At 33.3% G+C, this 18799-nt stretch overlaps 1 protein-coding gene across 3 annotated transcripts in view; it reads right to left on the bottom strand.

Moving 5' to 3' along the window:
• The window catches only part of LOC126749408 (transcriptional regulator ATRX-like), a 74603-nt gene that overhangs the window by 46926 nt on the left and 8878 nt on the right, over nucleotides 1-18799 (bottom strand). For all 3 annotated transcript variants that reach the window (XM_050459096.1, XM_050459098.1, XM_050459097.1), the window contains exons 4-9: nucleotides 17908-18018; nucleotides 17680-17739; nucleotides 5267-5335; nucleotides 5106-5195; nucleotides 4475-4540; nucleotides 4186-4278 (exon numbers count right to left, since the gene is read on the bottom strand). In XM_050459096.1, coding sequence (XP_050315053.1) covers nucleotides 4186-4278; nucleotides 4475-4540; nucleotides 5106-5195; nucleotides 5267-5335; nucleotides 17680-17739; nucleotides 17908-18018 — 489 coding nt within the window. The remainder of the gene's footprint in view (nucleotides 1-4185; nucleotides 4279-4474; nucleotides 4541-5105; nucleotides 5196-5266; nucleotides 5336-17679; nucleotides 17740-17907; nucleotides 18019-18799) is intronic.

Genomic DNA, 18799 nt, shown 5'->3' with positions numbered 1-18799 from the left:
AAAAAGCAAGGATGTCCAAATCAAAATTCAGGGCAATGTTGATCGTTTTTTTCGACATTAACGGTATCGTGATGACTGAATGGGTTCCAGAGGGTCAAAGTGTCAACCAGACTTACTGTTTGTCAGTTTTGGCAATACTGCGAGAACGAGTTCGTAAGAAACGGCCCGAGTTGTGGAAAAACAACTCGTGGATTTTGCACCAAGACAACGCACCTGCCCATAACACGCTATCTGTGAAGCAGTGTTTGGCCGGTAGCATTTAAGCACAATGCACCGCGCCTCGGTCAATAAAATTAATTCTGCTGTTTTGATTGGTCTAGACGTACTTGGTACGTTTTGCTGCACTTAACGGAAACGTGGTGCAATATGCCTAATCCTGTTCAGCATCCAAGTCGAGACCGAAGACAGGTGCGTTTGGCCATGATGCTTACTGCAACGCGGTACATTATGCCTTGCCTCGTTTCGTATGCGATGTATAACTCTGGGCCTTGATTCTAAAAGGGCCAAAGTCATTTTTTTTAGATTTGGGCTTAAGTGCATTTTTGAAATCGGCACAGACCAGATTTTTATGTGTAATAAGGGCCAAAGTCTATCTTTCACAGGAAAAAAATTACAAATCCGCTAAAGGCCGTCAACATTTTAATTTTATACTCTTTTTTCAATAAAAGGGCCAATGTGAACATAGGCCCCAGGAATCCAATGTTATATAACTTCTTATAAGGCCAATATCGATACAAATAATTATGTACAGTGATTGTTGTCCTGGACAAAACAAAAACATTTTAATTTCTGCTATGCTGCTAACGATTATTGAAGAATATTTTAAACGAGAAGGAAGGCATGTCAGCATATATCACAAATTTCTTATTCTGGGACATACTCATATGGAAGCCGACCAAATTCATGCAGCCATTGAAAAGGCTAGAAAAAATACCACAATAAAAATAGAAATTCCTAGAAACTGGGCCAATTTAATTCGTTTAGTGTCTAGGAGTAGGAAACCCCCAATTTTTGTGCATGAGATGGCTCAGGAAGAATTCTTGAATTTTGAGTCACTCCTTTCGGGAAAGTTTCAGCACAAAAAAGTTAATACTTTGGGAAACCCTGTTGTTTGGGCTAAAATAAGAGTTATTCACTATTCTACCGAAAATCCTGGTCTGCTGAAATACAAAACCACTTTTGCTGAAGACCATCAACAAGAGAAAATCAACCCGTAATTCCGAAAATGCAATAAAACTTTTCCCTATTAATAAAAACCGTTAGCCATTCCAAAAAATAAAGTACAACATTTGAGGGACTTATTACCATTTATTTATAAAAACAGTCAGCCATACTGTCCGCAGTTTCTTAATAGACTAACTTCTTCTGAGACTGCAATTGATAATCTTGGTGAAAGTGAAGATGATGAAGATTCGCTTTAGGTGCCTATATTTTTATCAAAATGTATGTGCAACGACTTTTACGAAGTTTTTTCTTGTGTTTTTAGTTTCATTTTGATTTTTTTAAGTTGGGCCAAAGTGTTATTAGTTTAATTTATTATTTATTAAAAAAAGGTCAATGTCAATTTTTTTTGAAAAATAAATTTATTTTATACATTTTTAAGATTTTTTTTAAAAACCAATATCCTCTATACCCAAATCAAGCTTAAGAAAAATATAGAAACCTACCTATATTGTAAAAACCAAACCTAATGCGACCTCATTACCTTTAAAGTCAATTTGTCAAAAATTGCGATTTATGACTTTGGCCCTTTTAGAACCAAACCCCAGAATTAATTGTTGGTCTGGACCGAGCGCAGGTACATTTGGCAACAAGGACTGAGACGAGGTGGATATTGTCAATTGCCATTAATTTTTTTTTAATCAGTTTGCCGTGCGTGAGTTTTTGATTAGCTTGTTATTTCGTATTGCTCAATTATGTCAATAGATTCACCGTATCGTTTGCCAGATATATTTAGATATCGTATTAAAGATGATCCCACAGCGAATTTGCTGTTTTGTACTTTCCATATTGGGCAAGCTGTTTGGAGGTGGCTTTGTGATAAAAATCATTTGATTGTTAAAGAAGATCGTCCAGTACTGTACCAATTTTTCATACAGATATTAATCTCGTCCTCAGATTTAAAAGCAGAATCTGCTTTCCAAGAAGCTATTACTAATGAAGTCGCAGCTAAATACCCAAATTGGACAATTTATGTAACAAATTACTGAAATCTTCGAGAAAGTTGGGCCCTGTGTTACCGTGATTCTAGAACACATGGAAATCAAACGAATAATTTCTCCGAAAAAGGATATAGTTCTTAGAAGATGTAAAGCATACAATGTCGTTGCTCTCGTTGATTTCTCATTAACAGTTATGGAACAATACTATGTGAGACGTCTCAGAGATTTTGCCAACAGTCGTTGTGATAAAAATCGACTTACACTTAAAGCACAAATTCATAACGCATCATACCTTTCAAAAGAGATGATTGCACGACAAAACGAATATTGCTTTAAAATACCAAGTGAAAAGAGTAACGAGCTCTATGATGTAGATTTACAAATCGGCTATTGTTTTTGTGAAAGTGGAAAATTGGGTGCTCTGTGCAAACACCAAGCTGGTGTTTATTATTTTTTCTTGGATTTTAATGAGCCAACTGCAAATGACCGTTTCCATATAGCAATCTTAGCACTAGGTGATAAGGCCAACAAAAAAGAATTTTACACGCCAATGACAAAAAATAATAAAATAATCGATAATTCGACAATTGTTCCTAAATATCCAGAAAATACAAATGAGAACTTGACAAATAATAATCGTGGCCTGATTGGAGAAGATATGTCCCTCGGGGAAAATGTTGCAAGTGGCGATGTTAGCGACAGTACCTTCTCAATGTTAGTTGACGAACTAAAAATAAAACAACAAAAATTTGGTACTTCTTCTTTAATTGTTAACCGATGTTTGAAAAGATTGGATAAGGTTAAGAGCAGAGCAAGTTGGGACGTATTTCTGAGTACCTTCGGAAGGAATACTCCTTTAAGACAGCGATCAGGAGCAGCGATACATGTTCAGCCTACCGCACTCGCCAGAAGAAAAGCTGGAGTAACAAGAGGTAGCAGAAGGTTGCCATGTGGACGTCCACCTTCGAGTGACACACGGCCTACGATCAAACGAAAGCGTAACCTGGCTGCTAATGTTAAACAAAATTTGCCAAATGCAAAATCGCATGGTACAGGTCATTAGATCGTAAACATATCTACTACTTATTAGATCTTAGAATATTCTCTTTCATTTTTAATTATTTTCAGTGAAAGGCACTAATATATTTGTTGTTTTGGTACATAAATATTTGTATTTGTTCTTATGAAATGTTCGTCGTACCTACAACCAGTACGAAACGAGGCAAGGCATAATGTACCGCGTTTCAGTAAGCCTCATAGCAAAATACACCTGTGTTCGGTCTCGACTCGGGCGATGAAGGGGATTAAAATTTGGCATATTGCACCACGTTTCAGTCAAGTGCAGCAAAACGTACCTGCGCTAGGTGTAGACCAATCAAAACAGCGGAAATAATTGTATTGACTGAAGCGCGGTGCATTGTGCTTAAATGCTGGCCCGGTAAGCGCACTCCAGTGCTCGAACACGAGCCGTATTTGCCAGATTTGGCCCCGTGCGACTATTTTTTGTTTCCGAAGATAAAATCTGCTTTGAAAGGGACCCGATTTGAGTCGATGGAAGCGGTAAAGCAAAAAACGGCAGAGCTCCTAAAGGCCCTCACCAAAGAAGACTTCCAGCACTGCTTCAATCAATGGAAAAAACGTATGGAAAGATGTGTGGCGAGGGAAGGGAATATATTGAAGAGGAGCATTCGAATGTATAATAATTTTTATAATAAAACCTTTTTTCGTAACCAGTCTCGTTATTTAATAGCCAGACCTCTCTCTCAATTTTAGAATGATACCGAGGATATTAAAGAACTGAGACAAGGATATGTCAGAAAAAGTCGAGATTTGTCCTCTTCTAAGACCTATATCCTAGACGCAGTTAAAAAATAAGTAAAAAATTATTATAAATTGAGTATTTTCATACGTAATTGGATAAACTTTAATAGAAAAAAACTAAATTTTAAATTGATACCGAGGATATTACAAAGCTAAGACACCTTATATCCACAATTGATTACACAACCTATTATATACTCACATTGAATTTCTCTTGAGCTTTGGTGGAGTCGGAGGAGCGGACGTGGAGGACGTTCTTCTTCTGAAGGGCGTCGAACTTGGAGAAACTCGATTTCTATAAGAAGAGATTGATTAGAGTTGTTTTGATAATTTTTTGGTATAATAAGGAAATGTTGTTTCATTGGTCAAAGATGAGGACAAGTCTCTACCCTTTTTTTTATAGAATTTAGACCCCAAAGAGAGGTTTTTCTCAGGCAAGGGGATTCCCATCTTGGACCTTAAAAATAACCACACAAACAAAAAGAACTTACCACTTTTGGATCTTTGAACCGACAGTTAATTAAGTTAGTCCCTCCATCTGTGTTAAACTTTTCTTTCTACAAAATGCATTTGGCGTACATGCAAAAAAAATGAAAACATGCAAATGAGACTAAGAAGATTGTAGAATGCAGAAGGTATCATTAAAGGCGATTTTTTTGACGACAAACCTTTAATTCTTTAAAAGCAATTTTGGCGTTCTTGTGTACCTTCTGCATTTCAAACTTCTTAAATGTGACCACTATAAACTATTAGTTAGTAACTATTACGAGCTAATCTAGTAAATTGATTTAAAAAGCTGTATTTTTTGTGTAATTATTGAAAATTTTATGGTGGAATTGTAGTTTTTTCCAAGCCTGGTGGCCGGAGAAAATCCCATCTTTACCTATCAGGGTACTTAGCCTTTAGAAGGATTAAATGAATGACAATAATAATGACGGCAAATTAATTTTCATTGGGATCTGACGTGGCAACGTTACATTAAACCATCGACATGGTACTCTTTTTTAACAAATTTTAGATTTTAGAAAATACTAACCACTCCAGGCTACATATAGGTAAAAAACTACATTAAAATGATCAAAATTACACAAAAAAAAACTGTTAATTATCAATATTCCTTACCAAAGTACGCACCGACACTCCAGTAAAAACGTTATCGATAATATTTTTTTGGTTAGGATGGGTTACCATGTCGGTCAGTGATTTAGTACGCTACAAAACAAGCGCGAAATGAAATAAATAAAAGTGAAATAGGCTCGTTATTTTTAAACGTAAATTCTTACCATTCTGTCACTATTCTTTCTGTTATTTCTATACCTCTCTAATTTTGTTAAATCGCCAAAGGATCTACACTAATGAAACAGAAAAAAAAAAGCTGGAATTAGTGAAATGTACTCGGTCATGCACGAAGGTAAAAACAACAAAAACCGGGGGTTTTGCCGATTTATTCGGTCGAAATCAATAAGAGATAACGATAATAATGTCACTTTTATTGCCCCAAAATAAAATTGAAGATTAAATAAACAACTAAATGGACTTTTAAGAGTATTTGTTTACGATAAGCGCCTAAATAAATAATTGTTATTTTTGAAACAATCAAACGTTCAACAAGTCTCTAATAATATGCAACACTACGTTAACGCTAAGCAAATTTACGTAATTTGATAATTATTAAATTAATATTAACGGTATTTTTATTAGGTCGTTAACGGAAATGCTGACAATCTTTAATGATAAATGCCCTTATTAAAATAATTTATTTATTAGAGAGTTTTAGCAAGTATTATTGTATGGCACATATGGCTGTCGAAGGCAAGAAAATCTTTTGACGTGTGCGACAATTAAAACAAACGTTGCCATGTTTATTGTTTCGTTCGGGGTTGATGTGGCAACGTTGCAATAAAATAAAATTGACCTATCGACATGTGACTCGCTTTCAGCTAATTTTGTGCAACGATTTCAATGGTTTAATCAGATTAGTGGTGCCATTAACAGTTTTTTCACAATTAAAGAAATTATTTAAAAGATAAATTTTTTTTATCGATATGGTACTTATTTTCAGCAAATTTTGTCTGAAAAATTCACTGGTTTAATTAAATTTTTGGTAGTACCACCGCTGTTTTTAAAATTAAAAAATTCTTAAAAAAGAAAAATTTTTCATTGACGTACTCATTTTTAACTAATTTTGTCCAAAAAATTTAATGGTTTAATCAGGTTTTTGGTACCACCAACGGTTTTCTCAAAATCATGAAACTTTCTCAAAACTCATTTTTTTTCACAAGTAATTCTTCCAAAATCGGAAAAACCTTTCTAAAAATCAAAATAAATCCATGGACGTGGTACTCGTTTTCAGCTAATTTTTTCCAACTAATTTAATGATGTAGTCAGATTTTTGGTACCAGCAACGATTTTCTCAAAAACATAAAACTTTCTTAAGACTCAACATTTTTCCATCGATATTGTACTCATTTTCAGCTACTTTTTTCTAACTAATTCAATGGTTTTTGGTACCACAAGTAATTTTTCCAAAATCGGAAAACCCTTTCTAAAAATCAAAATAAATCCATGGGCATGGTACTCATTTTCAGCTAATTTTGTCCAACAAATTCAATGGTTTAATTAGATTTTTGGTACCACTAACGCTGTTCCTAAAATTTACAGAAGTTCTCAAAAATGAAATTTTTTATCGACATGGTACTCGTTTTCAGCTAATTTTTTCCAACTAATTTAATTATGTATTCAGATTTTTGGTACCACTAATGGTTTTCTTAAAATAAAACGACTTTTTCATTAATCAAAATTTTCTCATCGACATGGTACTCATTTTTAACTAATTTTGACCAAAAAATTTATTGGTTTAATTAGATTTTTAGTACCACAAGTGGTTCTACCAAAATCGGATAAACCCTTCTAAAAATCAAAATAAATCCATAGACATGGTGCTCATTTTCATCTTATTTTTTTTCAACAAATTCAATGGTTTAATTAGATTTTTGGTACTACCAATGCTGTTCTAAAAATTAAAAAAAGTTTTCAAAAAAGAAAAAAGTTTCGTCGGCATGGTACTCGTTTTCAGCTAATTTTTTCTAACTAATTTAATGAAGTAATCAGATTTTTGGTACCACCAACGGTTTTCTCAAAAACATAAAACTTTCTTAAGATTCAACATTTTTCCATCGATATTGTACTCATTTTCAGCTACTTTTTTCTAACTAATTCAATGGTTTAATCAGATTTTTGGTACCACCAACGGTTTTGTTAAATTCATAAAACTTTCTCAAAATTCAAGTTTCCATCGATATTGTACTCATTTTTAGCTACTTTTTTCTAACAAATTCAATGGTTTAATTAGATTTTTGGTACCACAAGTGGTTCTACCAAAATCGGATAAACCTTTCTAAAAATCAAATTTAAGACGTTGAACGCCACGTGCTCACCGGTGGTCATCATTAAAATCAGGCAGGGGACCTCGTGGTCACGGGTGGACATTTCTTGTGTCGCTTGTCAGGACCAACATTTGTTATTTAGTTTTATCGATATTTTGGACTTGGTATGACCTTAGAGTAATTATTTTTGATAAATATTTTCTTATTATGGTATCTTTACTTACTTTTTTTCATAATCCACCGGTGGTCACTTGGTCCTAGAATGTAATTTTACATCTTGGGACCAAGTGTTCATCGGTGGGCATACTGCTTTTTTAACCGTTTTTTTATTTTAATTTTATGTTTTGTTTAGGTTTTCGTTTTACAAATTCATTATTTGTTACAGAATTAATTAAAAATGACTGAAAGACGCTTAACAGATGCTGAACTTGCCGCTGAATTATAAAATTTGACTGATGAGGAAGTAATAACAGGATTTTCGGATGATTCAATCAATGATCGAGATTTTGAGCCGGAGGAGAGCAGCTCTGATTCAGAATCTGATACTGAAGATGGAGGAAATAATTCGGATGAAGATCCGGATGATGTTGTTCCTTTAGCGAATCTTATAAATGGCCGGAGATGGAAGCCTGTAAATGGAGACCGTTTAACATTCGATACATTTCCGAACAATACGGGATTAAATCCCGCCATAGCTGTTGAGTTAGCTGGAAAAGATCCTGTGGATTTTTTCAACTATTTTATAAATGACGATATAATAAATCTGTTTGTTACGGAAACCAACAGATTTGCTTCACAAAAAATTATCGACATTACAAACTCCGGCAATCAGACGGGTAAAGAAAGAATTGCAAAGTGGGTTGATACCGATCCTTTGGAAATGCGTAAATGTTTAGGAATTATTATTTGAATGGGCTTACTTCAATACAACAACTAAGGGATTATTGGTCTAAGGGTCTCCTGTATCAAAATGATATTCCTAAAATAATGAGCCGAAATAGATTCGAGAACATATTAAGTATGTTTCATACTTGTGATAACGAAAGTCCAAGAGATATGGATAATCGCCTTTATAAGATAAGTGACGCCCTAAAGATGATCCAGTACAAGTTTCAAGAAGCATATGTTCCAGAAGATATTGTTTGTATCGATGAAAGCAATGTGCCATTTCGAGGAAGGATACATTTTAGGCAATACATACCGAATAAAAGACACAGATACGGCATTAAAGTTTTTAAGCTTTGTGTAACAGGAGGATATACTTGGGCATTTAAAGTCTATACAGGTAAGGAGAAGACCGATGATATAGCAGTCTCAGAAAAAGTTGTAACTGAATTGATGGATGGCCTCTTAAATTCAGGAAGAACACTCTTTATGGACAATTGGTATCCAAGTGTCTCGTTAGCCGATAAAATGATAGAGCAGAAGACCCATCTCGTTGGAACGTTAAGAACCAATCGAAAAGGCAATCCTCCAGAAGTTACTAAAGCAACATTAAAAAAAGGAGAAGTAATTGCAAGACAGAATGAAAGAAAAACAGTAGTACTAAAATGGAAAGACAAACGGGATGTGTTGATGCTTAGTACCAAACATGACGATTCAGTTAAAACTTTTTTAAAAAAAGGTAAAATGTATACCAAACCAGCTGTTGTGTTAGACTACAACAAAGGGAAAACATTTATCGATCTCTCAGATCAGATGGCAGCCTATGCCCCCTACTGTCGCCGTACTGTAAAATGGTATAAACGTGTACTTTTTCATCTAATAACTTCTACGACAGTTGTAAATGCCTTACATGTATTTAACAAGGTAAATAACAAAAAAATGAATATAACCCGATTTAGAGAATCTATTTCTTCGGCCCTGGTAGAATCTACTGATAATTTGGATATGCCATTAGCTGCTCGCCCATCCACTTCTAGAGAGTCCCAAAGACAAGTTCACACATTAAAGGAAGTGGAGGGTCAAAAGAGGGTGACTAGAAAGAGATGTAAAGTCTGTTATACAAATATGTCAAGACAACATAATTCAGTCTATGCCCGAAAAAATGCTAAAAAGGTGAACACTATTTGTCAGCAATGTCAACAACCAATGTGTATACCATGTTTTAATGACCATAAGTAAATTATTTTTGTGAAATTGCTTAAGAATAATGTTAATTTGGTTTAGAATGTTTTTTCAGTTACTTATTTTTTGTTCAAAATATATATTTTTTTAATTTTTCACAAATATTATGACTTGTTTTGAGAATTGATAACTGTCATTATAAACTTTCAGTCGGAAAATAATGTTTAATTTCCTAAGAATTACCCAGTATTTTTTTGTACATTGTCAGACCAAACTACCAAGTCCAAGTAAAAAAAGATTACATTCTGGGACCAAAGTTTATATTTTATATGCTAAATATAAGCAAAACGTTCCCACCGATGAGCACGCAGTCTCCAAATATAATTCGTAGTGTGCCCACGGGTGGTCATATTGTCATAGCAACTAAAATCACTAATGACCACCGGTGATCACTTTGTCCCACTATAAAAAATTAAAATGTCCACTGGTGGGCACGTGGCGTTCAACGTGTTAAATCCATGGACATGGTACTCATTTTCAGCTAATTTTGTCCAACAAATTTGATGGTTTAATTAAGTTTTTAGTACTACTAACGCTGTTCGTAAAATTAAAAAAAGTTCTCAAAGAAAAAATTTCATCGACATGGTATTCGTTTTCAGCTAATTTTTTCCAACTATTTTAATGATGTAATCAGATTTTTGGTACAACCAACGGTTTTCTCAAAATTACAAAACTTTCTCAAAACTCAAAATTTCTTCCATCGATCTTGTACTCATTTTCAGCTACTTTTTTTCTAAGTAATTCAATGGTTTAATGAGATTTTTGGTACCACAAGTGGTTCTACCAAAATCGGATAAATCTTTCTAAAAATCAAAATAAATCCATAGACATGTTGCTCATTTTCATCTAATTTTGTCCAATGGTTTAATTATATTTTTGGTACTACCAACGCTGTTCTTAAAATTAAAAAAAGTTCTCAAAAAAGAAAAAAAATTCGTCGACATGGTACTTGTTTCCAGCTAATTTTTTCCAACTATTTAATTATGTGTTCAAATTTTTGGTACCACTAATGGTTTTCTTAAAATAAAACGAGTTTTATTAATCAAAATTTTCTTATCGACATGGTACCCATTTTTAACTAATTTTGTCCAAAGAATTCAATGGTTTAATTAAATTTTTGGTACCACTAACGCTGTTCCTAAAATTTACTGAAAGTTCTCAAAAATGAAATTTTTTTATCAACATGGTACTCGTTTTTAGCTAATTTTTTCCAACTAATTTAATTATGTATTCAGATTTTTGGTACCACTAATGGTTTTCTTAAAATAAAATGAGTTTTATTAATCAAAATTTTCTCATCGACATGGTACGTATTTTTAATCAATTTTCTCCAAAAAAATTCAATGGTTTAATCAGATTTTTGGTACCACCAACGATTTTCTCAACATCATAAAACTTTTAAGACTCAACATTTTTCCATCGATATTGTACTCATTTTCAACTACTTTTTCCTAACTAATTCAATGATTTAATGAGATTTTTGGTACCACAAGTAATTCTTCCAAAATCGGAAAACCCTTACTAAAAATCACAATAAATCCATGGACATGGTACTCATTTTCAGGTAATTTTGTCCAACAAATTCAATAGTTTAATTAGATTTTTGGTACTACTAACGCTGTTCCTAAAATGTACAGGGTGGCCAAATAAGAATGCGAGGTACTGTATCTGGGAAACTATTCATCGTAGAAGCTTGCGATAAAAAAATTTATTACTAAAATGGCCAAGAGAATGACCTGGAAAATATTTTCAAGTTTCTAAAATGGCCGCTAGGGGGCGCAACTGCAATCTTGAATCTAGAAAACTAATGTTTCTGTAAATTTTGCTGAATTAACCTAACAAAAAAATAGCTGATTATTAAAGTAGAGACTAATTCGAACCTTTTTTATTTGAATAGTTTTGCTGTATCTCTAAAAATAAAGTGGTGGGGGGTGTTCAAAAGTTGGCTTAAAACACACCCTGTATACTAAAAACGCCTTAGCCGATTTTATCAAACTTGGGCTTGTTGAAAAGAGCTATTATTAAGCTACGAATATTATTATATTTCGTGTTTTTTTAGTTTTACATCTCGCCGCTAGAGGGCTTTTTTCGGCTTTCTGACACAAATGACTAATTTTCTCAAAAAACTTAAATGCAATGGTATAAATTTTTTTATACAAAAAAATAGTTTAATGACGCCTAAATATGCTTACGAAAACCGCATCTTAATATCTTCATCCTAACCTAAAATTTAGGCCAAAGAAAATTTTATATGGAAATCCCTTAATATTTATAAAAACTACAAAATAATTTATTTCGAATTTATTTTATAATGTAAGTTGTGCCCCTATAAAGGACCGATTTTAAAAAGAAAGGGTTTTAATGCCCCCGTAAATGCTCGAAATGCTGACCATCACGCTCTATGCATTGCTGAAGCCTCTCATGGGTAAATAGAACTCAGATAGGCTCTCGGTGTGGTATGTATTGCATTACGAATGCGGTTTTTCATATCTTCTCTAGTCGTAGGCTGAGCCTGAAATACAATGTCCTTTAACCGCCCCCATAAATAGAAATCAAGACAGGTTAAGTCTGGGGATCGCGGAGGCCATGGAAACAGGCTTCCTCTTCCAATCCACCGCTGTTGAAAAATGTTATTAATATGCTCTCGCACATTCCTAGCAAAATGTGCTGGACAACCATCCAACTGCAAAAACAAATTTTGCCGGACTTCCAGTGGCACATCTTCCAGCAACAACGGTAATTGATTTACCAAAAAGTCGAAAAAAACATTGCCATTTAGAGATTGCTCAAAAAAATATGGTCCAATAATGTTGCCTCCAAGTATACCACACCACACATTTAAACTCCAGCGCCCTTGGTGCTGAACTTCACGCAACCAATGCGGATTTTCTGCAGACCAATAATGCATGTTATGCAGGTTGACTCTACCGTCACTATTAAATGAGGCTTCATCGATCCAAAGAATTTTAAATAAAAAATCTCTGTCCTCGCATATCATGCCTAATATCCAATGGCAATAGTCCAACCTACGGTCAAAGTCTGCTTCTTCCAATGCCTGATGTAAATTAACATGATATGGGTGCATTCTATAAATATATTAAAAAAAAAGCTGAACTTAAATAAATCCATATATGGCGATGGCTATTAGAATTTACCTATTGTCCTTCAAAATATTTTGAATCGTTGTTCTTGATATGCCTAATTCAAGGGATAATGCTCTTGTGCTAACATGAGGATTTCCTTCAATATATCCCAGTACGCTGTTAATATTGTCCACATTTCTTCTAATTCTTGGCCGTTGAAACCTAGGCCGAAAACTACCATTGGCTCGTAAGTTCGCCACTAATCGGGGAAAAAATCTAACATCGCAAGGACTTCGATTTGGATATCGAGCAGCATAAACTCTTTTTGCTACTGCAGCATTTTGAAGACATTCAAATTAAACCGCAAGCTTTTAACTTTTAACAACTTACTATTGACAATTTGAGGAATGTTTATAATTTGAGTAGACATTTGTTTTGTTGCATTCCATGGCTTGCTTTCTAATAATTATTTTTTTCGTATTATATCCATAGTAAATATATAACATAAAATAGGTCTGATTTTTGATATAAGCATTATTAATACTTACCTTTTAGTGATATTAGGTAATATTTTCAAAAATGGTAAATTTTGTTTTCAAAAGTAGTGAATTTTAAAAAATTTCAAAATAATTAGCATAAAAAAATTAAAATTTAAGGGTATAAAATATTCTTTGACCTATATTTTAGGTTAGGAACAAGATATCGAGTTGCGGTTTTCGCAAGATTATTTAGACATCATTTAGCTATTTTTCTATGAAAAAAAAATCACATCAACGCATTTAAGTTTTTTGAGAAAATTAGTCATTTGTGTCAGAAAGCCGAAAAAAGCCCTCTAGCGGCGAGATGTAAAACTAAAAAAAACATGAAATATAATAATATTCGTAGCTTAATAATAGCTCTTTTCAACTAGCCCAAGTTTGATAAAATCGGCTAAGGCGTTTTTAGTATACAGGGTGTGTTTTAAGCCAACTTTTGAACACCCCTTACCACTTTATTTTTAGAGATACAGCAAAACTATTCAAATAAAAAAGGTTCGGATTAATCTCTACTTTAATAATCAGCTATTTTTTTGTTAGGTTAATTCAGCAAAATTTACAGAAACATCAGTTTTCTAGATTCAAGATTGCAGTTGCGCCCCCTAGCGGCCATTTTAGAAACTTGAAAATATTTTCCAGGTCATTCTCTTGGCCATTTTGTAATAAATTTTTTTATCGCAAGCTTCTACGATGAATAGTTTCCCAGATACAGTACCTCGCATTCTTATTTGACCACCCTGTACAGAAGTTCTCAAAAATAAATTTTTTTTTATCGACATGGTACTCGTTTTCAGCTAATTTTTTCCAACTTATTTAATTATGTATTCAGATTTTTGGTACCACCAACGGTTTTCTCAAAATCATAAAACTTTCTTAAGACTCAACATTTTTCCATCGATATTGTACTCATTTTCAGCTACTTTTTTCTAACAAATTCAATGGTTTAATCAGATTTTTGGTACCACAAGTGGTTCTACCAAAATCGGATAAATCTTTCTAAAAATCAAAATAAATCCATAGACATGTTGCTCATTTTCATCTAATTTTGTCCAACAAATTCAATGGTTTAATTAGATTTTTGGTACTACCAACGCTGTTCTTAAAATTAAAAAAAGTTCTCAAAAAAGAAAAAAAATTCGTCGAAATGGTACTCGTTTTCAGTTAATTTTTTCCAACTAATTTAATGAAGTAAGATTTTTGGTACCACCAATGGTTTTCTTCAAATAAAACAACTTTTTCATAAATCAAAATTTTCTCATCGACATGGTACTCATTTTTAACTAATTTTGTCCAAAAAATTTAATGGTTTAATCAGGTTTTTGGTACCACCAACGATTTTCTCAAATTCATAAAACTTTCTTAAGACTCAACATTTTTCCATCGATATTGTACTCATTTTCAGCTACTTTTTTCTAAGTAATTCAATGGTTTAATCAAATTTTTGGTACCACCAAAAGTTTTCTCAAAAAACTTTTATAAATTTCTAAATTTTCGATGTGGATGAAATTTTTTCCAAATAATTCAATGTGACAGTTAGATTTTTTCTACCACCGATACCTTCTCTCAGAATCAAAAAAGATCCGTTAATCTCTTCGCACACGTTAATTAATCTTTGGCTCCGTTAATTTATTAAGCGAGTTACGGGTACCAACCCGCTACCTTATGCCGACCCTGCATACTTTATTTAGAAATAGCTTAGTTTGTATTGTCATCATTTTTAGAACCTATAAATATAATGTTATAGACAAGAGCGACAATAATTAATATAGTAATCGATGTAGTCATTATCTATCAATCAAGTTAGTTAGTCCCTGTCCTCAATAAATTTGTTTTTTTAAAAAAGCAAATGCTGGTTGTTGTCCTATAACTGGCGCAGTCGGTAGTTCGGTCTCTCCAATATTGGACAAGAATCGCCATATTTGGGTCCGTTTCTACGGTTTGAAGACCGCTACAATCCCTGGAAGCTGAAGGAAGACCTGCAGAAACCTTCAAAGAACAAGAATCGTCGGAAGTACCTGCAGCGATCTAATTGAAGCAACCACCCGTTCAGAACCGGATTGAGAACAGCTATAGTTTAGGTCCTGGGAATACAAAAATCGATTCCTTTAGGAAATTAGGCTAAGAGACAAATGGAAACTTTGGCAAGAACCTTACTAATCCTCACCCTCGTTGGAAGAGAACTAGCCCTTCCCCAATTTCATAACCTCAACCAGAACCCTGGACTACTACCACTTAAACTCGGCAATGCCCAAAACACAGCAGACTATTGGTCTTTTGTACAAATTTTTGACGTAAGTGACATAAACCAAGAAACCTAGAACAGACTTTTTAAAACTAAAAGAATCAATTCATAAATTCTTTGACAATAACTCCTTTTTAAACTCCTATAATCTTGTCAATTCGTTAAGTGCTAAAGTATAAACTTACAAATTGAACAACTAAATCCCTTATTTAACAACTGAAACAAACGTGGACTTATTAACGGTTTAGGTTCCATTATAAAATTCATAACTGGTAATCTCGCACAAGAAGATGCTGAAAAATATGACAAAGCTATTTTGGAAATCTCTAATAACCAAAATTCACAAAAAACGTTTATAAAAGAGCAAATAACTGTATCTAAAAAATCTGTCGAACATTTCGAAAGCATAAGCAAAAATTTGTCACATAATCAACGTATTTTAGAAAATCGTGTAAAAAAACTAGAATTGGTGGTTAAACAAATGAATTTGAATAATACAAATACATACTCTTTCTTTTTAAGTGAAATACTTGTCTCTCAAGTGATAAATGCGTATCAAAATATATACGATATCCTGGATAACATCGAAATAGCGATTACATTCTCGAAATTAAATATATTTCACAGCTCTATAATCGACCCAAAAGAACTTCTAAATGAAATAAAATCAATTGGCCTTAACTTAAGTAAAACTAAGTTACCATTTGCAGCAACTTTAAAGAACATTTTACTATTCGAAAAAATTGTCGAAATTAAGGGTTATACAAAGGAAAACAAAATATTCTTTATAATAGAGATACCTATAGTTGAACTTGAAAATTATGTACTATATCACCTCTACCCTTTGCCCGTACCCTCAAATGCCATTTACCAAATAATTATCCCTCAAAGTCAATACCTTATCCTAAATGAACACTCATATGTACTGTTCCATGCCAAATGTCAAGAGGTAGCTACAGAAATCTACCTCTGCAAAGAAAACAGCCCTCTGAGCGTATCCGAGGATCCGCCATGTGAAGTACAAATGTTGTTGTATTCAAAACATCCCTCAAATTGTCGAGCCATTCAAACCGAGGTCAAGTCTTTGAAAATCCAGAAGCTGGAACAAGAAAAATGGATAATTGTTTCATCCCAAAAAACCGTAGCTGTCCAACAATGTGGCCATAATAAAGAAAATATCCCAATCCAAGGCACCCTTGTCCTTGAGTTAAACCCTAGCTGCACCATACAAATTCAGGACTTCCAGATTAGAAGTTTCCACTATACAAACATCCATTTTCACAACATTGAATTACCCAAGCTGACCTTAGACTTAAATGTTCGCCCTAATGCTATTGATTTACAGCCCTTTGAACTCAATAGCTTAAACTTCGATGAACTTAAGAACATTCAAACCATGATGGACATCCAAGCCAAGAAAATGGAAGAAAGCAGCCAAGGACCTGTCCATATAACAAATGTTAGCGTATGGACCATCATGCTGTAAATCCTGATGACCACTGTAGCCGCCTTCCTGTTGCTAAGAAAGACAAGAAAATTAATCCAGACCAAAAGAAAACATCCTAACCAAACCACCACCACGACCAGTGACGACGAAGAAACCCTACAGAATCCGAGCCATATTGTCATATAATTCACCCCTGGGCTCATTTCTTAGGAGGGAGGAGTTACGGGTACCAACCCGCTACCTTATGCCGACCCTGCATACTTTATTTAGAAATAGCTTAGTTTGTATTGTCAGCATTTTTAGAACCTATAAATATAATGTTATAGACAAGAGCGACAATAATTAATATAGTAATCGATGTAGTCATTATCTATCAATCAAGTTAGTTAGTCCCTGTTTTCAATAAATTTGTTTTTTAAAAAAGCAAATACTGGTTGTTGTCCTATAACTAGCGTAAACTTCGAAAACATTACGAAAAACTTGCTAAAACGCGCTGATAATTGAGAGTTTACGTACAAAAGATGCTACGCTAACGTTAAATATAAAAATAGCACACATTTTCAACATTAAGACGTTCACGGACATTTCATTCATTGCTTTTATAACAACTAACTAATAAAAATAGACATTTTTAAATAAATTTAATAAATATGAGTAAGTTGCCTAATATTACCATTATCACATTATCGGGTAATTTGTGAGTTATTTGTTGTTAGAGAGTTTTAACAAACTGATGATCATGTTTAATTTTTTTGAAAATTGGGCGTGGCTAGCCACTACCTAAATTGTTGATTAAAAAAATATATATATTATGGTTATTGGAGGCAAAATGATGCGTTTCGGGTTAAAAGTGATGATAAATCAAGATTTCTTACCAAGTTTTTCACATTAACGTTGTAAAACTTTTCCCCATCCAGGCTGCCCCCATTTTGGGTCTAAAATAAGCAAAATGCACAACATAAAACACACAACAAGCGACACACGACGTGGACGTAACAAGATGCCAAAAAAATTGACGTAGAAAACGTCAAATCATTACTAAAGCCATCACTAACTAGCGAAAACAAACAAACGAAAAATAAAAACCAAAAAAAAAAACTTACAACAGAAATGTTCTCTTTTTCTTCCTTCCTTGTTTTTTTCACTTTTTTCTTTTTGATGCATTTCTCGCCGGGCGCGTTGGTTTCTACGATTGTTTCTGAGTATTCTGTACTCTAAAGTAAAGAAAAAAAAAGAAAAAAAAAACATAAATAAAATAAAACAAATATAAAACTCAGAACTATGAATTCTGACCTGGTAATCATTCAAAAGAAGAATTTGTTCTATCAATGGTTTCCCTTTGAGTCTAAATTTAATTTTAATAGCACTTAATAAAATTAAATGACCTGTTCATAAAGACTTCAGCAGAATTATCAGTTTTTTGATCTACCATAAGTAACATATGAGAAGTATCAATAATTTTGAATTTAGTCCAGGCAGTCTACACTAACATGAGGCTCTTAATCGCGTGCTACTCAGAAATGTCTCTTAGAAATTTTCTGAACCGTTTGGAAAATGTGTCTGGTATCATTCATGTATTATGACTGGTTTCTGAGTAATTTCGTGTTAATTTAGTCAAGGAATGAGAAATCTTTAACAATATACTCTGACATGACGCTCTTGGATCGTTTGTGGTTCAGAAGTTTTCATTTAAATCTTTCTGAGCGTTTCTTGCTCTACAATTTCATTTTTGATTTATCCATCTATTCCAAGCAGTTTCTGAGTAACTTAATTTTTAATGTAGGCATGACATTAGAAAAGCATAAAAAAATAATTCTGCTCTTCTGATCCGATTATAAATACTTAAAATAACCGTTTGTTTCAATTCTGATTTATTTTTTTAATCTGTAACAAATGGTTTCTGAGTAAATTCAAAAGTTTTAAATTCTGATCTGTTCGTCGAATGAATGACAATGAATTTTCGATTTAATTTTATTATCAATATCAAAATTTTGA

The sequence above is a fragment of the Anthonomus grandis genome (genome assembly GCF_022605725.1).
Source record: "Anthonomus grandis grandis chromosome 1 unlocalized genomic scaffold, icAntGran1.3 Chromosome35, whole genome shotgun sequence".
Classification (NCBI taxonomy): Eukaryota; Metazoa; Arthropoda; class Insecta; order Coleoptera; family Curculionidae; genus Anthonomus; species Anthonomus grandis.
The sequence above is the reverse complement of the archived record's forward strand: the minus strand, read 5'-3'. Positions and strand labels throughout refer to the sequence as shown.